Source organism: Bemisia tabaci, chromosome 3 (assembly GCF_918797505.1).
Source record: "Bemisia tabaci chromosome 3, PGI_BMITA_v3".
Lineage (NCBI taxonomy): Eukaryota > Metazoa > Arthropoda > Insecta > Hemiptera > Aleyrodidae > Bemisia > Bemisia tabaci.
In genome coordinates, this window is record NC_092795.1 from 18,625,906 (window position 1) to 18,638,760 (window position 12,855).

The 12,855-nt window shown below is 41.5% G+C and overlaps 1 protein-coding gene across 2 annotated transcripts in view; it reads left to right on the plus strand.

The window, feature by feature from the left end:
• Positions 1-12,855, plus strand: part of TfAP-2 (transcription factor AP-2) — a 133,315-nt gene that overhangs the window by 19,784 nt on the left and 100,676 nt on the right. Inside the window, exon 1 of one of the 2 annotated variants that reach the window (XM_019061967.2) lies at positions 10,716-11,218. The exons of the other annotated variant lie outside the window; for it this stretch is intronic. Within the exon in view, the coding sequence (XP_018917512.1) occupies positions 10,874-11,218 (345 nt within the window). The 5' untranslated portion in view covers positions 10,716-10,873. Of the gene's footprint in view, positions 1-10,715; positions 11,219-12,855 lie in introns of those variants that run through there. 2 annotated transcript variants of the gene reach the window in all.

Genomic DNA, 12,855 nt, shown 5'->3' on the forward strand with positions numbered 1-12,855 from the left:
GAAAAAATACTCTTGATTCAATCAGATTTAAGCTTAAATCAAGAACCAAGCCTCTTAATTTGAGCGGATTTCCTTTTAATTTAAGCTTAAATCTAATTGAATCAAGAGTCCTTTTTCTGGTCAATTTTTTCAAGAGTCTGGACTCTAGATCCAATGTGTTTTTTTCCCAGTGCAGCTGATACTGAAGGTAGAAATTTGAGAAAAATAGAAGAGAACAGAGTGATGAACAAAATAGTTGGAGCCTCTGTCCGATTCATTCTGAGAAACAATTACCACTTGCCTGGAGGACTTAGACCTGTAAGTCAAGGGCCTGGCCCTGTTTACACAAGGAAACGCTACTTTTACGTGAATCCATTTTGATTACGTGTTTAAATTTATTATTTTGAGTACCAAAACATTGATTCAAAATCTCTGCAATCGAGGGTTTTAAATGTTTCCCAAGAGCGATCTCAAAGTGATAAGCGACAAAATATTTTGTAAAAAGTAAAAAAAAAAATAATTCGAGGTTAAGTCACCTTTCAACGCCAAACGGTCTGGCTGGACGTATTCATGCTTCCTTCCGCGAGCAATCGTGAAATCTGAGAGTGATACCACTATTCGTCCACGTGGGAGCTCGGGTTGCCTACACTAAAAACTGAAGGCATGCTGACAGTGAGGTCAAGTCATCGCTCCGCAGGCTACACTCGGTGAATGATCATTGCTGCTTTCTTCTTGGAGGAATTGTGAAAATTGAGAGTGATATTACTATTCGAACAAAACTTTACAGAATGATTGAAAAATACACCAAAAAAACTTTATTTTGAGGAATTGTTTAAGTCACGGAGGTGTAATTGGAATTCCAATGAAAAGAAAATTTGATCTCAATTGAGCATGCTCTTCAATGCAAAGCTGCACTCAATCACAAAAGCGTCTGCAACATTTCGTCGCTGCTCTGACGTAAACGCGTATCTGTATCACCACATGAGCCCCGGAAAGTATAGATTTATACGGGGAACAGGGCTCAAATGGAAAGTGCGATACGCCCTTACATCAGAGGAGCTACAATTTGTCTGATGTAAATCGAAACAGGTTTCTTTCCTAGTAGCTTGTACGAGATGGTTATTTGAAGAGAGAAATGGCAATCCGTGACCCATGAGAATCTTAGAAGGAAAAAGTCACCCAAACGAAGAGGAAATCTGCCGGAATTTTTATGGTATAGACTCGACTACTAAAGCTTAAAATTATTCGCCTACCCGAAAATTAATCGCGGAATTCTCGGAGGAATCGCGGTTCGGGGCGGAACCGATCAGGGAGGGGGAGAATTTGCGGAACCACGTATATTGTGCCGCCATGCGTTGTAGCCAAAATGTGCCGAAATTTTGAAGAATTATTTCACACTGAAAAAAAAATCTCCGTGTATTTACTATGAAAAGGGTAAAATTACCAAGAATTCAGGGTTCTATTTGTCCCAGTTTTTTCTTGGTAAAATTACCATTTTGGATTTGGTAATTTTACCGAGAAATCTCGGTAAAATTATTGAACTTTCTCGGTAATTTTACTGGACTTTGGTAAAAAAGCCAATATTTTTTATCGACTTTGGTAGAATTACTGAGATAAAATGGCAAAGTTACCGGGAATTGATTACCAATAGAAGTGGTATTCTTACCTGAGAAAAACAGTAAAAATACCGGTTTTTAGGTAAGCTTACCAGTCTGTCTTGGTAAAATTACCAAAAAAAGTGAGATGGTAAAGGTACCAACGGACCTTTGGTAAAAACGCCGAGAATTTTTTTTCAGTGCAGGATTCTGATACACATTCTCATTCGAAAAATAGGTGGAAAATATGGTAGCATTTCGACGTCGCCTCTGATGGAGATTTGATTACGAATGATTGCATCGAGTTTTTTCAGTTCGTATCCTCGCCTTTAAAATTTAAACTCCTTCTTCCGCGTTCATCAGTCATAAAATACGGGTGTTTCATTTCCATGGTAATCAATAAAATATTTATAGATGAAACTACGGAGCAACAATGTGGTGCTTCCAAATCGCCGCTTTAGCGAACATCAGGTATCTATTCTCGACTTATGTCAGCTGTTTCGTTCGCAAAGTTGGTAGAAGTCAAATTGTAATTAAGCTTATGAGAACGATATGTACATATCGAGGGTGAAGCCCCCAAACCACGAATCTCGGTTTGCGACGATTTTTTTTAAAAAGAGGAGTGGTCAACGTCAACTTTTATAGACGTACGTAATTTTTCTTCAATGTCCGAGGATAACTCTGAGAGGCCTTGAAGGCATGAGTTTGATTTGTTCTCCTTTTAAAAGAATAAAATAGGAGCATAGATGTTTAGCATCGCAGCAAGATATGTGGTATCAGGTTTGGGAGTTTCGCCGTCGATAATATGTATGTATAGTGTGCTGGTTACACGCTTAAATTTCCATCAATTTCCGATCAAATGGTGACTGGTGCGCACCATCTACCATCAAATTTCTGCGGCCTACAAAAATTTGATGGTAGATGATGGAGCTGTGGGGCTCATCCTTCATCTGATTTCCACACAACCGTGCTTATTTCATGCTTATTTCAATTAACACGTTGTTTTAATTAATTTTACTCATCAATCTAGATAACTCTCGACCGCCATCTTGGTCATCATTTTGATCGGAATTTGACGGAAATTTGAGCGTGTCACTAGGCCATAAGTTGCTTTTACAGCGCACTACTGCGCTCTGCGACGTCTAACCTCCACAGGAATCCGTCATGGCAGAGATTTCCCGGAACGATCTTGAGAACGATATTCGACCATAAAAAATCGCCTAGTTTCAGCCCAGATTCTGGTTGTGTTTACATACCTAGCGTCAGTGGGCGCCACCTGAACTCAGGGCCACCTCTTATATTTTCTCCAAGCGCAAGTGTGGACGTCCATGGATGGACGTTGAGAAGTGGTGACAAGAGAGCGCGGCCGGAGGGTATTAATACCGGAGCGAAGATTATCACCAATCACCACCGGCGGTGGAGCGATGATCGGTGTCGGTGAACGTCGCAACAACAGCAACAACAGTGCCAGTGTTGCTCGGTGCTCGGGTGCAATGGAGTGCGGTCGTTAACATTTACTGCTCCTTGCGCCGTGTCCCCATGAATATTTAAATGTGGGCTTACGTTTATTATTAATGTTAATGACAGGTTACGATAAGCAGATACTGTATAGAAAATAAACACGTGCTCCGCGCGGCGAGGGGTCGGGAGGGGGCTCCGGACCCCCGAGATGACTACCGTTGCTTGCCTACTCGTTGGGGTCTACGAGCCTCAGCTCAGACTCCAGGATCTGCGACTTGGAGGTCATGGGAGGAAAAAGCTGGTGAGCCCACAAAGAGGAGGAAAATGGACAGAGTTCAATAGAAACAAACCTAGTCACAATTCAGGGGAAAAATGTGTCAAGCTTAGGAGCAGTTTTGGATTCAAGTATCCTGCTTTTAAATATTTCAAAGTCGAAAATACATTTTTGTAACGTGAAAATAGTAATTAAAATTTGTGCTCAATATTGAGTCCTATGGATTTACAGCCTCAAGCCTCTTTTTTTCAGTGAGTTTCTGTTCAGTTCAGAGGTCAGTCGCGCATGGCATGGCACGGACTCAGATTTTCATCTGTAAACGTCAACTCACAACTTTCGGTTTAAAGAGATAAAGCCCTATGAAAAACACGATGAATGGTGTAATTTATCGCCCAATCTGAAGTTTCCTTTATATTTGGCATGTAGCGATTGCCAAGCCCAAAATTTGACAACTTTTCAATTATGATATTTTTGCTCTCTCTTACTTAGAAGAAAAAAACATCAATCCTGAACATTGGCCTGTGGAAAATAACTCCTTATCTCTAAAAACCATGAAATATTTTCATTGGCGCATCGTTGCTGTTTGAAACTACTCGATGCATACATTAAGCCTCCCAAGTTTTTAGACGTTATATTGTGCAGATATGTTCTAATAACACTCCTCTAAGCTCTAAGCAGCAGAAAAAGTATTCTCCTTATAAATTTTTCGCTGCTCTACGAAGTAAAAGGTTTTGACGATAACTGCATTTTGAAAAGCTCGACAGCTGCACTGGAAAAAAAAACACTTTGGATCTAGAGTCCAGACTCTTGAAAACATTTACAAGAAAAAATACTCCTGATTCAATCGGATTTTTGCTTGAATCAAAACGAAATCCACTTAAATTAGGAGGCTTGGTTCTTGATTTAAGTTAGATGCTGATTGAATCAAGAGTACCTTTTCTTGTCAATGTTTTTAAGAGTCTTGACTCCAGATCCAATGTGTTTTTTTTTTCCAGTGTGGAGCCGAGATTTTCGGTTGCTAGAATTCTTTGAAACTATCAAAAACGTGTTAAGTTTTCGCCGCCAAATTTCGACCGGCAGGATCGAGAATCTCGACTTCAGCTACCAAGCGAATCGGGGTGCGAATACCGCCGAAAATGTTGAACCGTGTAATTTGTCTCTGGACTCTGGTTCTCAGGTTGATTTATCCCCCTCCTCACCCCCCCCCCCCCACCCATCTCTCGGGTGGAAACGGTGCGGTCCGTTCTCGGATCTCGTGGGAGGGGCGCGCGTGACGCAGAGATCAACTGGGGGCCTCGATTGTGCCCCGAATTTATGGCGTTGCAAAACTGTAATCGATCGAGTTATCGGCTCGATATTAGTAATCGTTTTACCGGACCACCCCCTCCCCCTCTCGCCCCCGATTTCTCCACCTTCGATCACCACCTTAATCCCATCGCGCGCGTCCACCCTGTTCATGCGTTCAGTGGTTTTGAAGGGAAGTACTGCTGTGCTGAAAGGATAAAAAGCTAGGAGAATATTCAAATGTTGCCAAATCTCTTTTCATTGATTGATTATTTTTTAGATACTCTTTTGGTATTTTCTTTTGAATTATTCAGAGAATTTTATCCGCGGTTTCATCTGAAGTTACCCAAGTTTTTAAGTAAAAATATGGACAACTTCTGTTAAAGATAATTATTTTATTGATGGAAATTTGGCAATATTCGAATGTATATGCGGCGTTTTTCCCTAGTACGGCATAGTAGGAGGTGGATTAGAACCAGTGTCTGTTCACTCGCCCAATATTTTCCCTCTAATTCCCCGAGCAAGAATGGGTAATGCCTGGGTTACAAGCCTGCAAGATTTATATGTTTAGACTAGGAGAAAATGTGTATCGGTTTGTAAGGTTTTTATAACTTCCCGTTATCGAGAAACCATTCAACGTGATTCATTAAAGCTCTTCTGATGTATACAAGTATGTCGAGCAAAAAAGTTCTCGCGTTTCTACCGAAGAAAATAAAATCATAGTTAAGATTTCGAACCTCCACATTTTCCGAGTATTTTCCTACCTTTGCGTTAAAGTCTCCAGAAATTTTTATCTTACCATGTCTGTCTAATGCTGTAACTGTTCGACTGTTTCTCATCCTTTCGAATTGTTGAGCTCGAGAGCTTTTGTGGAGTTAACTTAAACAAAAGAAAAATGTCGTATTTTTCTACTCATGCGTTCAAGTCTTTAATGAAGTTTAACGCACCATGTTTTATTATTGCTGATATCTCTTTATTTTTTTCAATCATTTCTAATGGGGCACAATAGCACCTGTGGTTTAAGCTTGAAAAACAAGCATCCTATTTTGCTACTCATGAGTTTAAGTCTCCAATGAAGTTAATGTAACCTCGTCTGTATATCGATGTTATTTCTCCGCAGCCCTCAATATACTCAATTCTCTTCAGATGGCTCAATGCAATAGAATTTCAAAATTATTATGTGATAAAATTACGAGGTACAATTATTTCGGCATCAGAGAGTTGAGGAAGTATACCTTTAAAAAATGAAGGCACGTTTCCGTCAATTCAGGGATCATATTCCGACATATTCTGCTTCCGTGCTGAAGAGAAATGCGGCACTCTTAAGTTCCCGATTATTTGAGCAAACTTTCAGGACAAATGCGCAGAGCTTACCATGAGAACAAATTGGCACATAAGTGATTCCAAGTTACCACAAATAAGCGCAGAGGAAAGCATTTTTGTTTCTTTGCAAATGCACCAAAGTCATAGAGATTCATTATTCACCGGTGCTGCTCAATTTTACACCAATACCCTTTTCCTAGCCAATTAACTATTATCAAGAAAATTGACTTTCAAAATAGTATTCGGATCCTTTATAACAGCTTCGGGTTTCAGAGGAAACGCGTTACAGTTGTTTCACTCACCCTGCGAGGTTAAGAGATTACGCTCTTATCGAGATTAAAATCAGACGGCGCGTGCAAGAGAGGTGAGAATTAAAAGAAAGGGTAAAAGCGAAGAAAGCGGAGGGTCTGGGAGAACATAAATTATTGAAAAAACGAACGGTGAGCTAGAAGAGACGCCGAGCTGGAGGTAATGGAAAAAGCTCCGTCGCAGAGAATAGAGGAGATCGTTAATAGATCTGGAATTACGGAGGCATTTTCAATAAATAATATCAAAATGAATAAATAAGTGAGTATCCGAAGAGGGCTGGGAGGCTGCGCTGAATACGGAGCGGCGCGCAAGATGAGATGTATAAGTGTGTCTAAATTATGGAATACATACTTAGTTTTATGAACACGTTTCTGCATAACTGTACTTATGGCCACACCGCGGTCTCCCATACAGGTGACGTCATCACGCGGCCCAGCCTCCCGACGGATTCGCTAGGTAGTTAGCGTGCTCCGAGAAGGATACCTCCCGTCGCATCTTGCCACATCTGCGAGCAAAGAGAGAATTCTTTCCGTCGCTCACGCATGACGGTTCTACGACCTCTTTAGGATGGTCCTATCTGGCGTTGGATGCAAGCATGCAAGTGAGCGATCGTAAGGGCGTAGCTTGGACTTAAAAGTCGATAGGCTGAAACCCATAAACCAGATGATGGCTTTCCTCCTTATCTCACTCATCCTCTGTCCCTTCATCTCCTTATATTTAGTTTGTATTACTCGTTCTCGCATTTATTGCTTCTTTCTCTCTTCGTCCTCATCTATTTCCTCCTTTTCTCTTTCCTCTTCTATTTCCTCATTTTCTCTTTCCTCCTCTTCCTCCCTCTGGTCCTCCTCTCCTTCTTACTCTTTTTCTTCACGCCGAAAAAATGACATTTCAATAGAGGAAAGGAGGCTCAGCTTCCTCTAGCCATCACAACCCTGTGCCACGCGATCTCTTTGTATCAGTCACAGTCGTGAATATTTCACCCCTCTAAAAATTAGAACTGAAAATGGAGGCATACATGTTTTTACTTAGTCTTACCATTAGCCTGTTCACTATTGACCCCATTTTCAGCGCGTCAACCAGGCGTGATGTAGAATTTTTGATGACGCATTGTAGATGCGGAAAAAGAATGGTAAAAAAAAATCAGCTCAAAAATCAGTCTCAGGAGCTGTTGGTCGGATAAAAAATAAGCCAGCCATGGAAAATGCCTCTGTGAGATTGTATTTGGTGCCGATACTAAAGTGCGTAACGCTTTTAAGGGTTTATTGCCACCACAGCCCCCTATAACGCTCTATAAAACTGCACTGGACCCCTATAATATTATGCCACGTTGACAGATGCACTAAAAATGTTTTTAAAAAAAAAATCAGTTGAAATGTAACAGGTCTCGGTTGCAATTTAATTGAGACACCTATGATTTACTTTTTTTAATGCTTCAAAGTGAACTTCCTTATACTGCGCAGTACCTTTCCTCCACCCCTTGTAACGCAAAAATCCCTAACTTTTGGAAGCGTTCTGGAATGCAGGGTTGGCTCACTATCCAATCAGCAGGAGCTACCTGAAAAATGATCATTCCTCGCTTTAGCATGATTATTATCACTGCAGCCTCCCTCACACATAAAAAATGACAAAATAACCCCGAAGTGAACAGCAGCATGGCGAACATTTCCATTTTCTTGTGCAAACTCTATTCTGCGTTCCTTAGATGTGTTCACTGATTTGTAGGGACTGAAATCGATACAATGATACCACTCGTGATTTAGACCGGAATATAGCTAGTTGAATTGTAGCGTCGACTCGGGCCGTAAGCCGCAATGCAGGTGTGCTGTGTGCTGTATGGCCGTGCTCCTATACTACCCGTACATTCCTGGTCAACCGCAAATGAATGAGCATTGGGCGAACGAACGTGTGCGATGGTGTGCGTGGGTGCCCAGCAGCGCACGCTTGAAGAAATCTCTCCGGCCGTAGGAACTTTAGAGTAGAGTCGTTCTAAGCCCCGGGATTGGATTGGATTAGACCACTGCAGATCTCTGTAGGGAATCATCTGGACCGAGCAGTGGCGTGTCGCGCTTTGCGATCAATCGATTGATCTGCCATTTAAACCTATGAAAAAGGATCGATATACAGGGTGTTCACAACGAACAACTTAATAATCGATTCTTTACCAGAGCGTCAAATGGGGAAATATCGATACTCGATCATTCACGCTTCGCCACCGGGGCCGAGTTTAACAGAAACGCACAAAGTATGTTGAACGTGAAAATAGCCATCGAACTTCCTACTCCACATTGAGTTTCATGGGGGAGTAAAACTTCAAACCTCTTTTTTCGGCTCAAACTAAATGCAACTTTGTACTGTTCTGTTAAACTTAAACCTGATGGCACACTTAGCTCGTGACTTGAGCATATAGAGACGAATAGAATTGTTTATTTTTTAAATCAATCTACCAACCATCCATTTAATATAAGGGACTCTCCGAAGAATGAATAGCTTATTATGATTGGAAGAAATAGTAAAAACTCAAGAAATTTTACAACATGGAATTTAAAGCAGACTGAAGAAAAATTGCCTTGAAAAATTTGACTACCTCACACCTTGAAAGTTCATTAAAAATTTCCCCTAACAATCCCTAACAATGTATAGCGAAATCCGTGTTTGAAAGAATTTTGTTCAATTAATCGAAAAAATTCGCCTTATGGTGAATTTTCAGCTTCGAGACACTAGGTACGACCGGTATTTATCAAATTGTAACCATTGAGTAGTTTATCGTACATTGAAATCATCGAAGTTTCAGGTGTAGATTCATCATACAGGAATATTCGCGCCAAAAATCATCCTCTTAAGTCTGAACTCAAGGCCAAAGGTACTCTTTTATATTTGCGACCGATTTTAGTGTATTGTCACAGATAGTTAATAGGAAACAGTACTACTGGTTTTTTTTTTTTTTCGGAATATGCTTCTTGGCATGGATATTCTCAAATGATTCTATGGAGACTGAAATTTCGTTTTTGCCAAAATAGTCTACCTTTTTTGAATTATATCATTCCTATAAATGCAGAATTTCTTGTAGGCACCATAGGTGAGGATGTATTTTGAAACGTTGACCCATAGCGGACCCCCGCTAAAATGAAATGATGTGCAGTTGGGTGTTCACTGGGAAAAAAAACCACATTGGATTTAGAGTCCAGTAAAAACATCGACAAGAAAAAGTACTCTTGATTCAATCAGAATCTTGCTTAAATCAAGAACCAGGCCTCTTAATTTAAGCGGATTTCGTATTGATTCAAGCAAAAATCCGATTGAATCAAGAGTATTTTTTCTTGTCAATGTTTTCAAGAGTCTGGACACCAGATCCAATGTGTTTTTTTTCCAGTGTACGATTGGGTGTTTATTTTTTCGATAATCGATAGACCACGTGCGGAAAGTGATTTTCTCTGTCCAGGGCCGGGCCCCACCCACTCTTTCGCGGAGGGATTCATCCCGGAGCCGAAAGCAGCGGGAATTTGCGGTGGCGGCGGCGGCGGCGGCGGGCGGCGGGAATCCCCGCGGAGGAGGCAACGGTGGAATCGGCGAGAGGGAGCCCCCGCCCCCTCCCCCGCCCCTCCGGTCGTCCACTCGGAGAGGACGATGGAGAGAGATAACATTTCGGAGCCACCAAACTTGTTTTATAATTCTGATTACGACCGTTGCGAGGCAGCACTGCTGATTTCTACTCGGAAAAAATTTCTTCATGTACTCCCGGCTGCCCCTCTCTCAGTCTCTCCTCCGCGCTCCTCCGCTTTCTCGCCTACCCCCACTCGCGGCCTCTCTCTCTCTCGCGCCCGCGGTCCTCGTCTCTCTCGCTCGCAGCTACCTTCTCGTCTTTTGTGATTTTCAATAAGGCTCCAGGCGTCTTCTGCGCAGCTCCATATGTCTTCGGGCCCTTACCGAGTGTTCTAACCTCTCAACTTTTCCCTCGTTTTCCCCTGTGAACTTTTCGAGCCTCCGGTAAACGCCATTCTCTCGCTCTCCGACAGTGATATCTTCGTCGTGTTTCGTTTTAACAGTTCGATATTGCTCCACGCGCCTCGGTGTGATTTCGCCTTTTGACAAGTGCGTTCATCGTTTTTCCTCAAGCAACATACTTATTTCCTCCTGTGCACCTGTTGTCTCTCACCGACATTTCGCTCAGTTTTCGTGCTTCTTTTACACTGCGTGCGGATTTTTGTAACCTAACCTACTTTCTACGTCTGTGCCATTTCTCACCTCAGGAACCACTAAATTTTGTGTCATTCGAAGGTCCATCAAGTTAAACCTACAGGTTCATTTAAAGTGTTGTTTCGCATACCCTTACCTTCAAAAGCCATCTTAATCCCGGTTCATTTTTTGCTAAATTTGAGATTAATCAAACGAATCTTATCGCATTTATCTCGTTGATATTTCAATCGGTGCCATTTTTTAGTGTGTTTAGTTCGAATTCTTCTTCGTCGTGCCTGTTCTATGACGTATTTATGATTCATGTAATCGTTCTAACCTTGTGATTTTAAAGTTCAACATGCAATCGGCATTGTTTCTCCCAGTGTTCGCTCAAAACCCCCGTTGTTCCGTGTGTTTTGATCTCGTTGAGTGAATGGATTGTTCCCCCCGAGTTCGGTCGCGACAAACTGTTTAGATGAAAGTTCTCGAGCGCAAGATGGACAGTCCGCAGATGAGGTTGAAAACTGAGGACGGAGGGAGCATTTCGGTGGACCTGAGCCCCCATCAGGACTCGCTTATGAGTGACGTCATCAACAATAATAACTCGAACCACGAGTCTGTGCTTAGCGGCGCGTCGATGGCGTGCGGGAAACGGAAATCGCCGTCGATCTGCGACGACGAGGACCCCGACGGGGATGTGCTTTCGCCCCGAAAACAAATCCATCTCAATAACCAGAACTCCCACAGGGACAGCGATCCCTTCTCGATCATGGATGACGATCGCGCCGACAACGATGATCTCCAATCCGGCGATGAAGAGGTTAGTTTCATGTCTGTGTTTTCATGCCGAAATTTGTTGAAATGCGTCCTCGTGTCGTGTACGTTCAACCTTTAAATGTTGACTTTCGTCGAGTTCGGGGTATTCTGCGCAAATCGCAGTAATTTTAACCGAAAAAAACTGATATCGATAGAAATACTCCTAAAATTGTCGACAAGAAAATCATGCTTGTTATACGCTACTTACTTTCCTTTCAATATGACGATATTTTTCGTAAAATAGTCCATTTTATTCTTGATTCAAAGAGAATGTCTTCTTGGTGGCCAATGCAGGTGAATTTCTGTATAAATCACACATTTCTCCAGTAGATTTTCCATTTTCTCTTCGACGTGTTCATAACCTTGGAATTCACTCATTTTTCTGAGGAATTTCTTCTCCGACTCAAAATATAGCATGTACGTTTTAAAAGAAAGAATTCTTTTTCTCCTAATATACAACGATTTTTTTTATTTAAAAAAAAATTATTTTTTTAGAATATAGAAAGTTTTGTTTACGGTGTGATTTGAAGAATTTACAACTGAAATGGGATGTATTTCTGCCGAACGGAACTGTGTGCATTATGACATGAGCCCTCAGACCCATAAGAATATATGCATAACAGAGCTCACGTCATAATGCACATAGTTCCGTTTGGCAGAAATACGTCCAATTAACCTTAAAAACAGCCGTCGACCATCTCCCGTGGAGACTACCAAAACTATTTCCACCTGCCTACTCTTTCGTTAAAGTCTCTCATTATTTCCCCTTTTTCAACATAAGTAGAATTTATGAGCGAGCAGATTCATTCACAGCACTCATCATAAGTTGGATCATAAGTTGACTTAATGCGTATTCTCAAGTTTCTCGCATATAAATCTGTAAAATTAGGGGAAAGGATGTCCTCACCAAAATGTCAATTTTTTCCGAATATTTGCCAAAATTATCATAACACTTGCGATACTCGCATTCGATTACGAATGAGTTTCCCTGTCCAGTAAAATTGAAGTTTGGCAAACTTCAAAGCACTGGGACTTCTTTTTCTACTATTAAATTTCAGACCCATTTGGTTGATCACAGATCATGAGGAATAAATTGGCGGAAACAAGCATTATAAAGTTTTTACCAGTTTAACCATACTTGCGCCCTAAAGTGGTGGGCGGGGTGAGGAGGGGTGGGGGGCTTCGCGAATCTGTGGGGAGACTCAGTTTTCTGGATGCGGATCGTTTCCCCGTTTAGCGGATCAACGACGAAAAGGAGCGGTACGGAGCTGAGAAAAGTTGTCAGATTGTGCGCGCTTTCCAAAATTTTTCGAAAAAATTAATCTAAGGCTTCTTCCCAGTTAAAATCATCTTTTCAGTGCGGCTAGGACAAGAAGCTTTTATCCACGTGAAAAATCGTATTCCTTATTTGAGTCTTGGAAGAAAAGTGTGTTAATTTTGAGCCGTGGAATCGGTCCATGGGAGGGTGGTGGTGTCTTTATTTTTAAATTCTTCTTGAGAGTCACAACACGGATAAAAGAACGTCCGATTATCAATTAATGAAAATAATTTTTAACGGTTTTCGTCCAATTGGTGACAGATAGCAAATTGAGAGTTGAGATTGCAAGCACTACGCCATGATGCAGTACGTCAGATAGTTAT